At 39.6% G+C, this 19,656-nt stretch overlaps 2 protein-coding genes across 2 annotated transcripts; one reads left to right on the top strand and one right to left on the bottom strand.

Annotated features, from left to right (window-relative positions):
• Positions 1-2,473: 2,473 nt before the first annotated feature.
• chga (chromogranin A) lies at positions 2,474-12,141 on the top strand. The gene is made up of 8 exons (XM_074615066.1): positions 2,474-2,732; positions 3,012-3,061; positions 4,714-4,807; positions 7,109-7,177; positions 7,288-7,374; positions 8,799-9,110; positions 9,812-10,227; positions 11,353-12,141. The coding sequence occupies exons 1-8, from the start codon at positions 2,675-2,677 to the stop codon at positions 11,434-11,436; spliced, it is 1,170 nt and encodes a 389-aa protein (XP_074471167.1). The 5' UTR covers positions 2,474-2,674; the 3' UTR covers positions 11,437-12,141.
• Positions 12,142-13,919: 1,778 nt separating this feature from the next.
• Positions 13,920-16,876, bottom strand: ccn2a (cellular communication network factor 2a). Its single transcript, XM_074615064.1, has 5 exons — positions 16,438-16,876; positions 16,042-16,258; positions 15,674-15,925; positions 15,342-15,553; positions 13,920-15,232 (listed from the first exon to the last, which is right to left on the bottom strand). Exons 1-5 carry the CDS (start codon positions 16,498-16,500, stop codon positions 14,936-14,938), a joined length of 1,041 nt encoding a protein of 346 aa, XP_074471165.1. The 5' UTR covers positions 16,501-16,876; the 3' UTR covers positions 13,920-14,935.
• Between the last annotated feature and the right edge of the window lie 2,780 nt (positions 16,877-19,656).

Genomic DNA, 19,656 nt, shown 5'->3' with positions numbered 1-19,656 from the left:
TTATTTATATTTCAACCAAACCAGTTATACAGAAAAGGGCATTTCAGATGCAAACATCTGCATGTTGCTGTGTGACTCAACGATCCAAAGAATCAATCTCTATTAATGGTGACAAGTCACAATCAGATTCCTGACACAAAATCTATACCCAGTCTTTCTTTCTCATTTCTTTACAGACGCATGCTTAAACATGTCTGCCCATGATTTGTCAACTGGGACCTGATACAGGTTTTCTCTCCCGGGCTACACACTTCTTTAAAATACAAAATATAATGATATAATAAAACCAAAAACTCCCATGCACAGAATAAGAGGGTTCATCCTCTAGGGATCATGATATTAATGCCACCGATGGCTAAAACAGCCTCTTATTTCCATGACAACATGTACTACTGGACTGTCAGAGAGGTTGATCAAATGCACGGCCCTGAAATATCCTAACGTTCATTAACTGATGATGCATTAAGTGTTAACTAATTCCATGAAGTGAAAGCGATTTCATCATTTATTTATGGTGAGCAACAGGAAGTCATGACACATCCTACATTATTAATGCATAATATAACAATGTGTTGTGCCCTTATTATAAAGGAGGAGGAATCCACAAATAACCACTTTCAAAATAGTCACGTCTGTGGCCAAACATCTTACGCTCACTATATCACATATCAGATACATTTATTAAGTATTTATCAACTAATGTTTATAGTCGTTAGCTATATGATTATGAGCATATACTGTATGTTTTATATTATGTCACACAGCTTACATTCTTGTGTCATTTTGTCACTGATAAGAAGGGTAAATGCTGCGGTGTCTTGGGTTATCAATTGTGTAAAAGGTATTTTTTTTAATCCATTCAAGCGACCAGATCAGAATAGGCACAGTAACAGCCATGACAGCATTCATTTTCAATATACCGTCGCCTAGCAACACATCTAGTCAAGACAGAGACATGGTCAGCAAATACAGTATGATGGCAGAGCTTTATCCTGTAAGGGAACACAACATAATGGAGGCAGAGACGTGAAATCTGTGCGTCTGTATTCAACAGGTTAAAGGAATTTTCCAGTGATATTTTTGTATATCTTTTGTTTTATAAGCAAGGTCACTTCAAAATTATGGAGGATTAATAAATAAATAAATAAATGACGGGATAAATAAATAAGTATGCCATTAAACGTACCAAAAACGATATTTCTGTTTTAATTTCCTTCTTTATTTATTGGCTTTTGTATTAATTCCCCTAGCTATCTACACTTCTATTTAACTTTCCATTTCATTTATTTATTTTTAGTAACTTTTACATTTATTTGTTTATTTTTGCATTAATCTTAAATTTGTTTAAATGTTTTAAAGGCATTTATTCATCATGAAACTGTATGTATTTATTTATGTATTCTGCATGATTTTCCCCTTGCATTCCCCCTATTTTATTTATTTATTATCAATTGTAACCTTAATTATTTAGTTTTGCATTTATTTTATATTTATTTTATTTCTTTAAATGTATTTATTCATTATGAAATTGTATGTATTTATTTATGTATTCTGCATGATTTCCCCCTTGCATTCCTCCCTATTTATTCATTCATTTTCAGTTTTCATTTTCAGTTTTTTTATTTATTTATTTTTAATTTATTTTTAAATTGATTTATTAATTATAAAATTGTATTTATTTATCTATTTATTTTAGATTTATTTTTCTAAACTTTTTTTTTTAAATGTATTATATGTTATCAATTTATGTCACATTTATATCAATAAATTTATACCTACATTTATTTTTAATATTATTTTTGGTACATTTAATGATATATTTAATAATTTATTGAGTCATGTATTTATTCATTTTTATTATTATTTTGGCAGGTTCCGACCTCCATACAGAATAAACCAAAACTTTTATAAAATAAAATGAAATAAAATGCTGAAATCTCAGAATCTACCTATAGTACACATGAATACTATACCACAGCTATGGTGTAGCACTCTAAACCTGTCCATGCCCTGACAACCATCTAGTTATATTGATCAGGTACAACATTATATGTTCTCAATTTATGTCACATTTTATCAATTAATTAATAACTAAATTTATTTTTAATATTATTTTTTGGTACATTTAATGGTATATTTATTATATAAATATTTTGGCAGGTTTCGACCTCCATACAGAATAGACCAACACTTTTATAAAATAAAATTAAAAAAATAAATTAAAATAAAATAAAATAAAATAAAATAAAATAAAATAAAGTAAAATATGAAATAAAATGCTGAAATCTCAGAATCCACCTATAGTACACATGCATACTACCATAGCTATGACGTACTCTAAACCTGTCCACGCCCTGACAACCATCTAGGTATCTGATCAGGTACAATAGTACTAATCAGCCCCAGGCAGGCAGCATGATGTCACTTCCTTTCTCTCCACCTCGTCCTATAAAAGCGGTCTCCGTTGCGGTGGTGAGGTCGGTGAGAGGAGAGAGGACGGAGAGGCTGACTGAAGGGTCACCACCGATGCTGCTGCAGGAAATATAGCTCTCCAGAAATACAGAAAGGCGACTAAGTTTAGTTCAGGATGCGTCCGTAAAACACCCACCTTCTGATATAAGAAAACACACCTTCTGATATAAGCTTCGCTATCTTTCTATTCCTGGAGAGCTTCATGTCTCCAAACATGATCGAGAGAGGACTGCTCGTCTTGACAATACTGTCCAACTGCGGTAAGGAAATGCTCATTGAAGTGAAAGTGACATCATGCTACAGTATATACTGTATATAGGTGTAGTTAGTTGCTGCATTAGAGAGATGTGGCTGCCTGGCTTCAGCACCAAGGACAGCGACACACACACATCTGTAATGGATGGAGGGAATTCACCTGAAACCTTTTGGCACATTTAGTCCCCTGTTACTCAGTGTGTTTTAGTAACAGTGACAATACCATGACATCTTTAGGGATTATAGAAATAATAATAATGCATCTTTTCTTGTTTTTCTTGCAGTTCTGTCATTGCCAGTGACTCATAGTCAGCTGGAGAATGAGGACGTAAAGGTAAAGATTTTGACATTATTTGCACTATTATTTGTAGCAGTATTATACAGTAACCTGCCAATATTGTATATGCCAACCAAATGTTCCTTCATTACAGTGTGACTAGTCCTACTCCCCACACATTTAAAAGGCGAGCAGTGATTAGAAATACTTAATCCAAGCAATTTAACTCACTTTAGTACCTTCTCAGAATCAGAATCAGAATCGTGTTTATTGCCAGGTGTAAGAGGTATACACTAGGAATGTGCTTTGGTTTTGTTGGTGCAAGTAAGCAGTATAATAACAAAAGAATAGATAAAAACGTAAGAATAAAATAAAAATACAAAAATTGAAATTCTACCAATATACAAAATAAGCTATAAACTAAAATAAACATGATATAAACAGATAGTGTCTACTGGGGGCAATCTCAGTATGACCTCAAAAATCAATTCTGAGAGCGATGTAGAGGATTTTACCTCCAGGTTTTTGGCATTGCTGGATCCATTTCACATCTTGAAGGAAAGAGAGAGAGGGAGAGGGCGAGGGAGGTATAGTTTCTAGAACAGGAGGTTTGGAGAGATGAGAATGGGGAGATGTGGCCGATGTGTGATAGAGGGACTGAGTAAAAGATCTGGCAGAAGTATATGCAAACCAAATGCTCCTTCATTACAGTGTGACTAGTCCTATACTGGCCACACTCAAAAGGCGAGCAGTGATTAGAAATACTTAATCAAAGCAATTTAACTCACTTTAGTATACCTTCTCTACTGAGGGGCAATCTCAGTATGACCTTAAAAATCAATTCTGAGAGCGATGTAGAGGATTTTTACCTCCAGGATTTGCCATTGTTGGATCCATTTCACATCTTGATGGAGAGAGAGGGAGGGGGAGGTAGGGGTTTGGAGAGATGAGAATGGGGAGATGTGGCCGATGTGTGAAAGAGGGACTGAGTAAAAGATCTGGCAGAAGCAGAGCACTTTGAAAAGAAACACAAAAAAAGGAGTGAAAAATCATCAGGCATGTGAGATTGGCTTGATATTGAAAAAGCACAATGGAAGTTGAAATGATTTTGATCTCTCATCTATCTGAGAGTTTCACATCTTTGAATTAATGGGCGAGTTAGCACAAGAGCATGCATTCAAAGACAAGCAGATGAGTTTTAATCTATAAAGGTGTGTAGACTTATTCTCACGTATAGCCCTCACCGAGTGGAGGACATCCTTAATTCATTCTGATCGTTCAGGTTCAGGTTCAGGTGACTTTATTTTACCCGTAGCTAGATTTGTTTTGCAGCAAAAATAGAGGATGGCATCCGTACTGACAATAAGGTAGAGCACAGACAAGAGACAGACACACCAAAAAACATGACAAAGAGTACTCAAGGGCTTACTGGGATCAGGACCCAGCAAAAAGAAATGAAGGCCACAAGAACAATATAAAAAAACACTGAAATATCAGGACAAAAAAGACACAATAAAATGAGAAAAGGGATAAACTTTCCATAAATATGTGCAAAAGTGGCAAGGACTTATTTAAATGAACAATTGCAGCTGGAACAAAGCTGTTCCTGTAGCACAAAGTGTAGTAGCATTACAGTAATATCAGAAATATTGTCACAGAAAAAGGTTTTTGAGTAATTTTGTGCATTGTGTGTGTGTGTGTGTCTGCAGGTGATGAAATGCATCGTGGAGGCGTTGGCAGACGTGCTATCGAGGCCCCACCCCATGCCTGTCAGTCGGGAGTGTTTGCTCACGCTGAAGACAGGTGAGCCCCACCCAAAGGAGGACAGACACACATTCAGTCTCACTGTCTTTTTTATCAAATAGGCTTTAAAAAAATCTAGCCTGTGACGGGAGACTTTGGCCAATCACAGGTCATTTCAGCGAAAGAAAGCGTTCCTATTGGCTGTTCATTCAACAGAGGCAGCTGTCAATCACTCGCAAACTCTGATCAAACGGTCAAAAAAGGCAGCACTGATCAAATATGAATCAATATTCTGTTACTGTGTGCCTATTTCCCGCCTCAAATGTTTTCAGAAACATCTTGTGTAGTGTACTGTTTAGATGTAAAATAAGAAAGTTTGTGACCCGGCAGCCATGTTGACACCAGTTGAGGAAATACCAAGCACCGCCCACCAGCCGGAGCAAACTTTCTCATTTTACAGCTAAACAGTTACACTACAAGATGTTGCTGAAAACATTTGAGGCGAGAAATAGACATTACAGTAACAGAATATTGATTCATATTTGATCAGCGCTGCCTTCATTGACCGTTTGATCAGAGTTTGCGAGTGATTGACAGCTGCCTCCGTTGAATGAACAGCCAATAGGAACGCTCTCTCTCTGAAATTACCTGTGATTGGCCAAAATCTCCCGTCACAGGCTGATAACAGAGCCATGAGGAGGTGCAGTCTAGAAGTCTAGTTTTCTCTCAGAACACAAGAATCACAACATGCTGAAAGGTTATTATGGATTTTTTGCCCAATGATGCCAAAATATTCTGCCTACTGAAGCTTTAATGTCCTTCCATCTTAAATATACATACTGTACATATCTGACCAGGAAGACAGTGTTTCAGTTTTTGCTTATACACTGTATTGTAAGGATGTAATACAATGCTACAATGATGATTATGTAACAACTCTAGATGTGAAATTATCTTCAAAATTCTGCAACCTACAAGGATTTTGGCATTTAGTGAAGGCTTCTTCTTTATCATTTAACAAATCAGCCCTCACTGGAGCAACGCTGCCTTTTTAGAGCCAATACATGCTCTCCGTTTTCAGGGAGATGCCCACATCATAAGGTTAATGGATTGATGCGATGGCTGTCGGGTAAAAAAAAAAAACCTCTGTTATATGCATCGGGGTCACTAGCACTGAGTGAAAAATATTCAGTTACATAGCCGGTGTATTACCTTGATGCTGTCCTTGTTGTGAAAAAATCAATGGGAGCATTACTCACCGAGTGTTTGTTACTGAGAGACGGAAACTGTACACCACCAGAGGCAGAGAACAGGGGAGCCAAAGTCATGGACAGAAAGAAAGCTCACAGACTGATATCAGAGCGCAGCGCTGTACAGTCTCTTTTGTGCTTGCTGCGTACAGTATGCAGCGCCGTTTGTGGGTCAGCAGAAAGTCCAGTGCTCATTGCTGCTGCAACTCACCAGGGGAGTCTCTGTGGGCCAAGTGATTAATTGTGCTCTTGCTTTGAAAGCAGTAAATTTCAGGGCAATTAACTCTGATGAACCGCTGAAGCAAATTGCTGAGTACTGTGAAAAAGTGAAGGGGAAAGACATACCTGTGTTTTACCCACTGTAGGATCCCATTATTGCCCTGAGCTGGACTTCTGCACCTCCTCGTGGCTCTGTTTTCAGGCTTTAAAAACGTGACGGGAGACTTTGACCAATCACAGGTCATTTAAGAGAGAGAGAGCATTCCTATTGGCTGTGCTCCGGCCATGTGATATTTGATCAGCGCTGCCTAGTTTGACCATTTGATCGGAGTTCACAATTGATTGACAGCTGCTCAGAGACGGCAGACTCCAGCTTGGCTCTGATTGGTTGTTTTCCTCCGGTCTGTGAAATCTTGCAGATGCCATTAGGAGCACCGGAGGACACAGAGGCACATGATTTTTTTCAAATTACCTGTCTCATGCACACCTGTCAGGATATAGCGACCGTTTTATATAAATAACTTTTTTTAATCCTATTTGCTCCAATCTCGCCAACTCCTGCTTTAAGTGTATTGCAATTTATCACCATTTTTCAACTGCAAATTCTAGTTTGATATGATATTTGTAGTTTGATATGATACCAGCTATAGCTTTAAGACTGAGCCCGCTACAACCTCTGAAAGACAGAATAGCGGCCGGGCCAGATGTTGGATTGTTAAGAGGTTAATAGTTTATAAAAGATCGATATTTGACATCTGTGTATACAATATTGCCACTCAAAATATCACGATACTATGCTGTATCGTTTGTTTTTTTCCCGCACTCCTATTTTACGTGTGTCTGTATATATACTCTATATATATGTGTGCGTGTGTGTGTGTGTGTTATGCAGATGACAGGCTTGTTTCCATCCTTCGCCATCACAACTTCCTGAAGGAGCTGCAGGAGATCGCTGTTCAAGGTGAGTCACACATTGCACACGGCTGACGTCTGTTTGGGTGCTGAGCGTGCTTGTTTTCACGCGGAAATACGGCGTAGACGGAAAGCTTGAATGACTCATTTTGATTGCAGGTGGTCAGGAGAGAGTTCAGCTGCAGACAGACGCCGGTACACATGAACCAATCACACAGACTCCTCAGGCTGCAGGTGATGTCGCTGGTGAGTTTCTTCAGAAGCTCAAAATTCATGCTTTTCCTGCATTTTCATGATGTTTATTTCTTATCACAGTTCAACAACATTTCAGTCGCTTCCGTTCTGAGAATTATCTCTAATCAACATTTTAAAATGCACTGGCTGTCAAAATGATGTATCACTTTCATTATGTTCCCATTTTATATTGTCAGCAAAGCAGGGCTGACAAACAGAGGAGATATGCTGAGGTGAATTTAAACTGTGCTGATGCTTTCTGTGGACAGAAACGAGGTCCTTCCACCTGACAGCCCACCTGGCTTTTTATAACGTCAGTGCCAGACTCCCTGTAGAGCACGAGTAGCAAAGCAAGAACAAGTACAAGAATGACTAACAAGGTGCACCAACCCTGATCCTCTGTATGGTCCCTGACAGCCAGTTTTATAACAGTACTCGCAATATAATTATATTACATTATGAATGAAGGCCATTCAGTCAGATTATTACCACTAATTCACACAATGTCAAATAGCTTTATCTGCTAATAATGTAACGCTAATGTAACTTGGTCCACTTTAATGTTCATCTCCACAGTCGGACAACTGAACACTCGCAACAAACGTGAAACGTCACATCATCAGCATATCGATCCACCAACCTTAACCATTACTAAAATTACAGGTGCACTATGTTATGTAGTTCCCAATCTAACTTAAGGAACACAATATGATATATATAAATGTAGTTACCAGTAATTCAATTATGTAAAGTATTTCAATAAATAAGATAATTTACAAAATACATTTTCACAAAATAAATCTCATCTTACATTAATTAGAGCATGACTATCATTAATTTCCATTGTTTAATCTGTCGATTTTTTTTTTATTAATTGTTTAGACTAAAAAAAAAAAAGGACCATTACAATTTCCCAGAGCCCAAGATGAGGTCTTCAAGTTGTTTTATCTGAACAATATTTAGTTTACAATGATACAAAACAGAGAAAAGTAGCAAACATTTACATTTGAGAGGCTGGAACCATCAAATATTTGGTGTTTTTGATTGAAAATTTACTTAAAACAATATCAATTAATTGAATAATCAGCTAATTGTTTCAGTTCTCATATTAGAACCACCTTTCTGTTGCATATTTAAGTGGCAAAAGCAGAAAAATATGGATCATGACATATCCTTATGAGGCTTTGGTGAGAAAGTTACAAAGGCAGACACATGTAATCATCACATGAATGTGATGAATGTGACAGTTTTATTATTGTCACGTAAAGTGTGACATACTGACCCAGTCCATTAAGCAAAAACACACAGATTTAGTTACGTCACAAAATGACCCCAGCAATAAACTGTTGTGATTTTATGCAAGCGCCTTCTTTTAACGTCACAGAGAAATCAATATCCTCTAGTAAATTAAATTCCTACCCCTCCCGGGTTTTCAGATCGATCCATGTTGGAGGCTTTGGGAGGCCCGGGAGAACGATCCATCCTGTCCCAGAAGAGGAGGACAGGAAATGGAGACGGGGAGGAAGAAAAGGATGACGTCCTGAGAGATGGAGAGTCACGGGAGGACAATGATGTCGTTGAAGAGAAGCGGGAAAATGACGAGAGCCCAGGAAGTCACATGTCTGAGTCTGTGGATGAGTGGAGTGAGGGCAAGGCTGAAAAGAGGGAGGAAGAAGAAGAAGATGAAGAGAAGAGAGTTAATTCAGAGGAGGATTCAGAAGAGGAAAACATGATCAAGGATAAGCAAGGCAAGTATATCTTCTTCCTTTATGTACGCCTTTCTTTTGTTTGCAATTCAGCTAAGTTACAAAAGCAAAACACAAAAACACTTATTCAAGAAATAAATGACATGAAAGCAAATTAAAATATGCAAGTTGACCAAAGGCATATCTTATGGAGAGTGCAATGCTTTGTAGATGAAACGGCCTGCCGCCACAGGACTGGGTGATTGATGGAAGTGCTTCCATCTACATGATGAAATCAGCCCACCCGACAGGGGAGCTAGGGCCAACATGGCTGGCACACTGACAGCACACCAACAGAAATGATTAAATGTCTCCGTGTCCCAGAATTCAAATGAGCTGGTGTGCACGGTTACAGCTGGAGTCATTCCCTACAATCGCTATCAATAGATCAAGACTGCAATCAAGATTTAGTGTTTTTAACAGAGAAATTATTATTCCCTGCGCTAAAGTGGCTAAAAAGTACGATGAAATACCTTTTCTATAAAAGGGAGCCGCTGCCAAGTCATCTGATTGCTCCAGTCATGCTTTTAATTCCTATAAAGCAAAGCTGGCAGTACAGGGTGCAAAGCTGCCAGCTGGCACAAATATGTCATTACAAGAAGTGGAGTCTTGCTAATAACGGAGGAGAGTATTCAACCGGCGGTCTGGTAGGTGTTTCAGTAAGAAAACAGGATACATTCTTTCTTTATTTTTCTTATTTGCAGCTGCTGAATCTGGTGAAAAGAGAGATGCACCCAGAATCAAATCAAAAGAGAAGAAGTTTGATGAAGAAGATGAAGAAGAGAAAGACAAGAGATTTGGATTTTTCTCCCATAGGCCTAAACCAGAAGAGGAAGAGGAGAATGATGAAGAGGGGATGAAGAGAGCAAGTAAGGAGAGCGTCAAGCGATGGACCAAGAGGGGCAAGGCGTTGCCAATGAAGAAGAAAGCAGTCGGAGAGGAGGCTCGGGAAGTGCCGCATCACTCGAAAGAGGCCACAGAGGAAGAGGAGGAGGAGGAGAAGAAGAAAAGAAACATGCAGAGGAGTCCAGAGGAAAAGGAGCTGCAGATGATCGCTAGAAGGGGACCCGAGGAGAGGAGGGGGTCGGAGGAAGAGGGGAGCGCCAGCCGGAAGTCAGAGGTTTGTTATCCCAACTAGTGATGTAACTTTGGGAAGCAGCTGAGAATAAATAAGTTCGACATGTTGGGAAATAAGTTTATTCGCTGTCTTCCTGCAAGTTAGATGAAAAGATTGATACCACTTTCAGTATAAGAGTGGTATCTATCTTCTCACCTAACTCTCAAGAAAGTGAATAAATGTATTTCCCAAGTTGTTAAACTATTCCTTTAAATAATGACTTTATGTTATTATTACTGCATTATGTTATTTTATAGCACAGAGCTGTCTGGTTTGCTAGCTCAAGCCTCAAAACTGATTAGGTTTCTGTTAGGGCTGTCGATCGATTCAAATATTTAACTGCGATTAATCGCATGATTGTCAATAGTTAATCACAATTAATCGCAAAATAATCCGACATTTTTTTATCTATTCAAAATGTACCTTAAGGGGAGATTTGTCAAGTATCTAATACTCTTATCAACATGGGACAGGACAAATATGCTTGCTTTATGCAAATGTATGTATATATTCATCACTGGAAATCAATTAACAACACAAAACAATGACAGATATTGTCCAGAAACCCTCACAGGTACTGCATTTAGCAACAAAAAAATATGCTGAAATCATAACGTGGCAAAATCAAGCCCAACAGGCAACAACAGCTGTCAGTGTGTCAGTGAGCTGACTTGACTATGATTTGCCCAAAACTGCATGTGATTATCATAAAGTGGGCATGTCTGTAAAGGGGAGACTCGTGGGTACCCATAGAACCCATTTTCATTCACATATCTTGAGGTCAGAGGTCAAGTGACCCCTTTTCAAAATGGCCAAGACAGTTTTTTCCTCGCCAAAATTTAGCACAAGTTTGGAGCGTTATTTAACCTCCTTCATGACAAACTAGTATGACATGTTCAAAGGAAGCTATTTAGACTGTGATCGCCTTAATGGTCACAAACTGTTAGATGTTTGTTGCAACAGTGAGGCTTCTGGTCGTAACATGTCCTCCTTGCTAACAGCCAAAACAGCAATGCATGATGGAAGCTTGTGCTTGTGTCCAGATATTTTTAGAGCTCCTGTTCACATGTGATTGTTTGCTCTCTAAGTATCTTTTCTCCACTTGCTATCCTCTCATTATATCTGCAGGAGCCAGAGATTGAAAGCTTGGCAGCCATTGAGTCAGAGCTGGAAAACGTTGCCCAGAAACTCCATGAGATGCGGCGAGGCTGAGAGAAAGAGAGATTGTTATAAAAAAAAAAGAAAAGAAAAAAAGTTGACACAGCAACCTCCTCTGCCTCCTCGTCCTCCTACGCTTTACCAGCTGCCTGGTTTCCACAGTTAGAGCGTTTGAATATGTGACAAGATCTTATCTTTCGCTGTTTTTCCGGAGGATGCCCACTTGCGCCACACTGCTGCAGCCTCCCTTGTGACATCCTGTCCCTCACATAGATTAGCATACAGTAGATGCACATTGCAGCTAGACATGCATACTAAAAATAAACTAATGCATTCGAACACATGCATATAATATTCAGAACACACAGCAAGGCTCTTAAAGGAAAACTCTGTCTGTCAGTGAAGGTTGACAGCTTGTTTTCCTTCATTTTCCTCGACAATCATCTCTCTCTTTCTGCAGATGTATCTCGCCTGCTTTTCGAATAATTTTTTACATTGACTTATGTGAACAGTTGAGGCAGATGCAGGTAAACACACACCGACGAGGCGAGGTTGTACAGTAACGGCATGTATACATGTACAAAGTTCTTTCTGGGATGCTTGCTTACTTATGGGGAAGCAGAAGAAGAAGAAGACGTAGATGCTTACTTATTATAGATACAGTCGACTCTAATCAAGCCAAGGCAATAAGTGAACATTTTTAGCAGATTAATGAACTGTAATTAATTTATGTAAGAAAAACCAATAAATTGAATAGTTTAACTGGAAAACTCTGTTTTGGTTAATCATTTTATTGTCTTTAAAAATCAAATGAATATTTGCATAAGGGAATTAATGCAATAAACTCTGCATACTATCGAGGTAAATTCATAAAGAAGCAAATTAAAACAGAAATATCAATTTATGTCACATTTTATCAGTTAATTAATGCCTACATTTATTTTTAGTATTATTTTTGGTACATTTAGTGGCATATTTATTTAGTTATCTAGTCATTTATTTATTTATTTCATTTAATGGCATATTATTTATTTATTTATTTATCAATTTTTTATAGGCAGGTTCTGTCCTCCATAGTGAATGTGGCTTCTCACTTTAAAGAGACATTGATTCACACTGTAGATACAGGCTGCACTCGGTTGTGTTTGTGGGCGAAGACGCTGAGAACATGAATCATCACTCTGGTACATAAGCTGTTTATACAGTATATTCAAGACAACAACATTTTAACCCTTAGTTTTGGCATCATTATTTATTGGTTGCTACAATTAAGAAGAATGAGCCAGTGCAGTGAATCATACAGTGTGGTATTAACAGTTTTTATATTTGGACAGCAAAAATGTTGACAGCTCTTGAGCAGAAGTAAAAAAAGAAAAAAAGAAATGGATTGAAAGGAAGCAAGAATAGATTGTGGGCAGAGGAGAAACTGAAAATGCAAAAAATGTTCTGCTTTCTCTGGTAGCTTAAATAAATAAATATAGCTGCTGCGGACACAACTGAAAACTGAAACTGTTAAGAGGGTCTTTATATAAATTATGTACAGTATACCTACCAGCACCAATATATGCAAATGCAGAGAGTCTTAAAAGGCCTGAATTACAATTTAAAGTTGACAAATATGATGAAGAAGAATAGATTACAGCCAGGTTTTTGGGCAATAACCACAAACAACTGTTACTATTATACTTGTTAGATATATTATATTTAGAAATTTCTGCAGCAAACTTAATTCTGTTTGACCAACTATTACAACTGTGGATCAGAGAGATTCATTTAAGGCTTTGAAGAGCTCCTCCTTTTAAGATTTATGTGTATAGGTACCAAAACAAGCTGAAAATCCACGACGACAACATGAGACGGCACCAGATGGCGACATTAGACTTCCTCAGTCCCCTTTACCAAAGGTGAGTGCTGCTAGCAAGGGACATTTCCCTTTTGTGCTTTAGAACCCAGGTTAATGTATTTCCACCTTGCCTTGTGTAAGAAAAGCAAGCAGGACTGCTTTGCCTCAATGCATGAACTAATACATTAAAATATCCTCTTTCAGTTCAGCTAACAAATCAATAGGGAGCAATTTAGTAAACAGCCACCAGTTCTGTGTATTATTCATGTTGTTTGCTGTATGAGAAGTCATACATTTTTAAAACTTCTTTGTTTACTGAAGAAAGCATTAAAAGTAAATTATGTTACATAAACCTGAGTGGAAAGTGGAAGAATAAACCAACTCCTGTGGTGGGAATAAAACAATCTTTATGATAAGGAAAACTCACTCCCGATTGACTAATTTCCCCATTTTTTCACTTGAGTTGCAGACTTTATGTAATGACCGAGTGACGTTGATTTCCTGCACTGAGAGTTGTATTAATAACTAATTCATACTTGCTCTGACTGGCTAATATGTCAAAGTTAAACATGAACAATAATGTTCTAGTTATGCAGATCACTAACATTAGAGCCATGTGCCTGTTATGTATGCTTAGGTAATAGATCTTCTGGCTTTTATCAGAATTGAAGACAGACAAATTGGAGAAGTCATGTTTGTATAAAAAAATATAACATTTTATTTCCAGCTACAGAGTGAAACATGTAACATTCTTGTCACACTTCTCAATAAAATAGTAAAAAATACTGTCGACAAAAAGTACACTATCGATACATTTCGAAGCACAGAACAAACTTGGCTTTTAAATTAACTTAAACTGTACAAATATATACATCATTTACACATCAACAATAAAAAAGGAATGACATTTCAATTCTTCCAGTCTTTTCTTCTATTTTTGTACAAAATAGACACTTTGTTCCTATTGGTTTCTTCCTTCTGACCTGAATCAGTAATAGTCAACATGTCGTCTTGTTTTTTCTCTTTTCTCAGTGCCGTGGCAAAGCCCACCGTGTTTCATATCTAACCTTAAACTCAGCACGCTGCTTGCTTTCTCGTCCACATGCTGGGCGGTAACTCTGACCTTTCCTCTACTCTGTGAGCAAGGTGAACAGCGTGGACGCAGAGACAAGGCCGACATTCAGGTTTGTGCTAACAGACACAAACTTGCACACACACTCACACACACAAGGACACATTCAGACCTGTTTGCACAGGGGAACACTGGCCTGCTGTGGTCTGCATGCTCCATCTACAGCTGCTTAGAGTTTCCAGGTCTGGTCTGGGCTCGGAGGGTGGGGAGGGGAGTTATTAGACCCTCATTTAGAGAGGACGTCAAGGTTTAGATAAGGTATAAAAATGCATACAGTAACATGGACGGGTCTGTTAAAAGGGATTTCAAGGGGAATGGGCATCAACCTGACAGTAGGTTTGTCAAAAATAGAAGTTATAGTGCAGGAATCTCTTGGAGCTGCTATGCAACCCTCTGTCTGAGTCTATGTGGCTGATGTGCGCCAGCCATACAAAACACACAGACACTTGGATAAGTGTCTGGACTACTTTTACAATGAGAAAATGACAAAATAAAACACATATATACTGAGCTGCAAAATGAGATGGAGTTCTGTTTTTTTGTTTTCAAGTCATAAGCTGCGATCGTCCCGAAGTGGCTCACGCCATGTCTCCCATCATCTTCTTGTAATACATGGACTCGAAGATGTCGTTCTCCCCGGGGCAGTTGTGGTGGCAGGCGCAGGACTTGATGAACATCATGTGCTTCTTCATGACCTGTCCGTCGGGGCATTTGAACTCCATGGGCAGGGTGGTGGTTCTGTGGGGGGTGCAGCAGCGGCCGTCCAAGCAGACGCCGCAGAACTTTGGCCTGTAGGACTTGGTGGTGGTGCAGCCGGAGATCTCAAACTTCATGGGCTTGGAGAGCCTGGGAGTACGGATGCACTTTTTCCCTTTCTGGAGGAAGAAATGAAGAGAACTTTATTAAGCATTCTTTGGCTATTTCAGTGCTGATACTAATATCTGTAGAGGTGTATGAGAGCAGTGCAGTTCAACGAAAACTCACCCTAATGCTCTGCTCCAGCTGTGACTCGCATGGTCGCACCATACACAAGCGGGTCTGTTTCTCCAGGCGGCAATCGCGGTTGTCATTGGTGACCCTGGTGGAAACCCCAAGGCCGCAAGTCTTGGAGCACGCGCTCCATTCAGTAGTCTGAACCAGGCAGTTCTCCCTCATCATGGAGGGATCTGGGCCATAGGTCTCTTCCTCTCTGTAGGCTGTAAACACAGGAGCAAACACCGGATTAGAGACCATCCTGCTTATGTCTCCTCTTTGTATAAAGATCGACAAAGAAACTACAGTCTTGTGTGCTTAAAAAGAAAAGGAGACTGACTTACCGGCCAAAGCTGAGCCCATGAAACTGTGTCTGTTGGGAGAATCGCACTCCCATTCCTCGCAGCACTTCCCTTGGACCTTGACGCGTCTCGGCATGGGGCAGTCGGGGCTGGGCAGCCTGACGTCGATGGAGCAAAGAGGGACGCAGCCGACAGCTCCATCCAGACAGGTACACTGGTACTTGCAGCTGCTCTGGAAAGTCTCTCCGCTTTTGTACATCATGCCTCCGAAGACACATGTGGCTCCCTCTCGAGCTGTGGGGGAAAACGACGAGAGAAAGGTCACGATTCGGTTCACTCACTGAGGACAGTTAATGATCTACTGTACAGCAGGACGGCACGGAAAAAAAAGTAATTTTCAATGGTCTCACCTGTGCACACTCCTATGCGTCTGTTGATGGGGGCTCCGAAGTCACAGTAGAGGCCTTTGTGTGGGTCACAGAGGTCCTTCTCGGTGCAGAGCTCCCCCATCTGTTTGGCGCACACCCTGCAGCAGCCGCAGCCGTCCAGCACCAGACTCACTCCTAGGGGGCACTGAGGTGGAGTGGATGGGCACGAACACTGGTTGCTGCACTCCTGACCTGCAGCCTGAGCACACACAGAAACATGCTTTCTATAAATATCATCTCCAAAAAGTGTCACACATCCAGCACATGGAGAACACAATGTCTTTTGCTTTAAAGACTCAAAGCATTGCCCATTTAAAGCCTGAGCTTCTAAGCCTCAACAGCAGTATGAAGTCATTTTCAATGTGTTTTTTGACTTACCATGTGTGAGAGCATGATACACAGGAAAGGCAGCAAAATCATTTTCTTCATCCCAGCAGACATCTTTTCTTCCTTGTAGAAATAGATTCTAGTTTTTCCCTTTAAGTCTTGTGGAGAAAGTCTTCCTTTAGTCTCAGAGTTTGAGCTGGAGAAGCAGTTTCTGATCAAGTTGATCTCTTGTCTCGTTCGTCTGGTTTCTCTGCTGCTCCGGTCACAGTCCTTCTTTCTTTCTGTTCTTGGTGAAAGCTAGAGTTTAGCTTCGGTAGAGGAGTTGATCTGAGTTCTGACTGCAGAGCTCGGCTCCCTTTATACTCGCTGGCCCTCGCAGCACGTCACTGGGGGCTGAATGGAGAGCCAGCCCTGGACAAACATGGACATACTTGGCATTCTTTCCTCGCTTCCTGACCCCCACTCCAGACATCCCACATTCCTGCCGTCTGAAGGCAAGGCTCTGCTGCTCGGCCAAACAACACCGTCTCTCTCTCTCTCTCTCTCTCTCTCTCTCTCTCTCTCTCAGAGCGGCTTTCATCTGGAATGGGAGGTTAAGTCTGGTTAGAGGCCTGGGACCCCACACTGGGAATTCCTGAAGACTGACTTCACAAACAGACAGCCGGTACCTATAAATATTAATTTCAAAAAAAGAAGACAAGAAAGAAAAAACTTCAGCACAGTTCAAAAGTGAAGGCACAAAAGAGCTTTCAATGAAAGAAGAACTGTTAAAAAACAACAGGTAGAAAGTCATAAAGATGCATCAACATGATGATAATACACTAATAGATGTGTAATGATGTGGTTAAGACTGTTAGTCCAGTACAGCATTCCTCAGCTTTGGCTTCAAAGACGTACAGACTGTACTTTAGTAAATTACCAGCGGACTATTAGGAACAGGAAGTTCATTGAGTCATTAACTTGAGGTGGTTATCTAACAAGGAGCTCGCTCCTGCAAACAGACACTTGGCAACTGCTGCAAGCTTCTTGTAACTTTGTCTTCTATGCTCGTGTGGTTACATCTGGGACACTGCAGTAGCATTTTTATGCACTGACATCAGTGGCTGAACTGCAGCTTTAAACATTAAAACACATTATGAGTATATTATGATCTCTTTTGCATGAGTGAAGCATTTTGTTCACAAATATTTTCTCCAATCCAGTTGTATGATACACATGATATACGGGTTAGATTAAAGTATTCCAATCCTTTACTGACGTAACACTAGCAATACCACAATGCAAAAAAAAAAATACTATTACTATTACAATACTATTACTATTACAAGTAAAAGTCCAGCATTTAAAATCCTACTTAAAGGGACATTGTGTAGTATTTAGGGGGATCTATCAGCAGAAATGGAATACAATATTAATGAGTATGTTTTCTTTAGTGTATAATCACTTGAAAATAAGAAACGTGTTTTCGTTTCCTTAAAATGAGCCGTTTATATCTACGTACGGAGCAGGTCCTCTTCACAGGAGAAGTTTCAGTTGGTTGCAATCTGCAACCTCACCACTAGATGCCACCAAATCCTACACACTGCACCTTTAAGTAAAAGTATATAAATATTAACAGCACCCTCCCCGACTGATATATTCATATATATTACATCATTATATTGTTAATATTGTTACATCACTGCATAAGTAGCATTTTACTATAGTAGCTGGTTGAGGTGGAGCTAGTTGTAACTACATCTTATACAGCAAAGTAGTTTAGTCCAGAGTTTCCCAACCTAGGGGTCGAGTCCCCTCCAAAGGGTCACAAGATAAATCTGAGGGGTCGTGAGATGAATAATCGGGTAGAAAAGAAGGAAAAACTATGTTCTGATACACAAATTTGTATACTTCTTTAAAGCTTTTCTCTAATATTAGCTTTTTTTGTGAAATATTACATCATTGCACGTCTTTGGGCTTTGCACAATTATTTAAATGACATGGTCTGAGAAGTACAGGATTTGTCTCTTTAGTGCTATAACAACAAACAACTGCCAAACAGGTTGGGAACCACTGGGTTAATGTTTAATGTGCATTGCTTTTTTTAGGCTTATATTTTTTATTTAAAATCTTAATCTGGACAGTAACTAATATATGTAGTGTAGTTGAAAAAAAAAAAGCACAATATTTGTATCTTAAATGTAGTGGAGGAGAAGTATAAAGTAGAATAAAACGGATATATTTAATTGAAGGACCTAAAAATTGTACTCTAGTACAATACTTGAAAACATTTACTTTTTTTTACTTTAATAAATTCATCCAGATTTCATTATTTGTGATGCAAATAACATCCTAATAGATTTGGCAAATGGTTAATAGAACATGTCTGTCATTTGTTTCTGCTGGTGAATACGACAAGATGATCCTGATGATCGCTTCCTGAGTTACCTGAGCTCAATGTGCCGCCCTGCCAAGGTATGCAGGACAGGTATTTAGGGGACAAAGACTAATGTTCTCAGCTAATGGCTCTACCCGTAATGGATGTTTGTTGATTTGAGCATTAGGCCGCTTTACTTCCCGAAAAGGAGGATTCTGTTGCAAACAAAGACTGGTGGGATTGTATTTCACATTGGACTGGTCGTTTTGACTCCGAGGGTCTTAGTCAGGACAAATCATGATTAAAAATCCTGAGTCGACTTTGGTGAAAGTGCGGCCCAGCCCATGAAGACATAAGGGGCAGATATTACGGGAACAAAGGCTACATGTTCTCTGGCTTCTCACCTGCCTAATGAGGTTTAGTCTATGACGGACTTAAAAAGGCCAGGTGTGCCCCGTCCCTGGCCAGGCTTATTTTACTACATCAAACCCCAGAGTGGAGGATTGCAGGAAAGAGGCTAGACGGAGGTTTGTGTATTTTTTTGAAAAAAGGGGGATCACACACCAGGCCAGACTCTTATGAAAGGCGGCCCTGCTCCTTCTCCAGCCAGCGAATCGGAAATGAAAAACTCCCAGAGAAACCTGGAGCTGTAGGAATGCGAGTGAGAAGCCAGCAGACAGGGCTGTTACTACAGAGGAAGCTTTTCCATATAAGGACGCCTGCTCTTTTCCTAATATGGATATGTTCTTTCTCTATGCTGGCTCAGTACAGTAGGGACTCCTATTAGACCATCTGAGCGAGGAAAAACACAGCAGAGAGTGAAAGTGTGGTGTGTGTGTGGAGTAGTCTGTCTGTCAAAACAGACCAGAGAAAGTGTGTGAGCATGTGTGCGTCAGTGTGTGTGTGTGTGTGTG

The sequence above is a fragment of the Sebastes fasciatus genome, chromosome 18 (genome assembly GCF_043250625.1).
Source record: "Sebastes fasciatus isolate fSebFas1 chromosome 18, fSebFas1.pri, whole genome shotgun sequence".
Taxonomy (NCBI): Eukaryota; Metazoa; Chordata; class Actinopteri; order Perciformes; family Sebastidae; genus Sebastes; species Sebastes fasciatus.
Note: the sequence above shows the minus strand (reverse complement) of the source record. Positions and strands in the feature narration are given on the sequence as shown.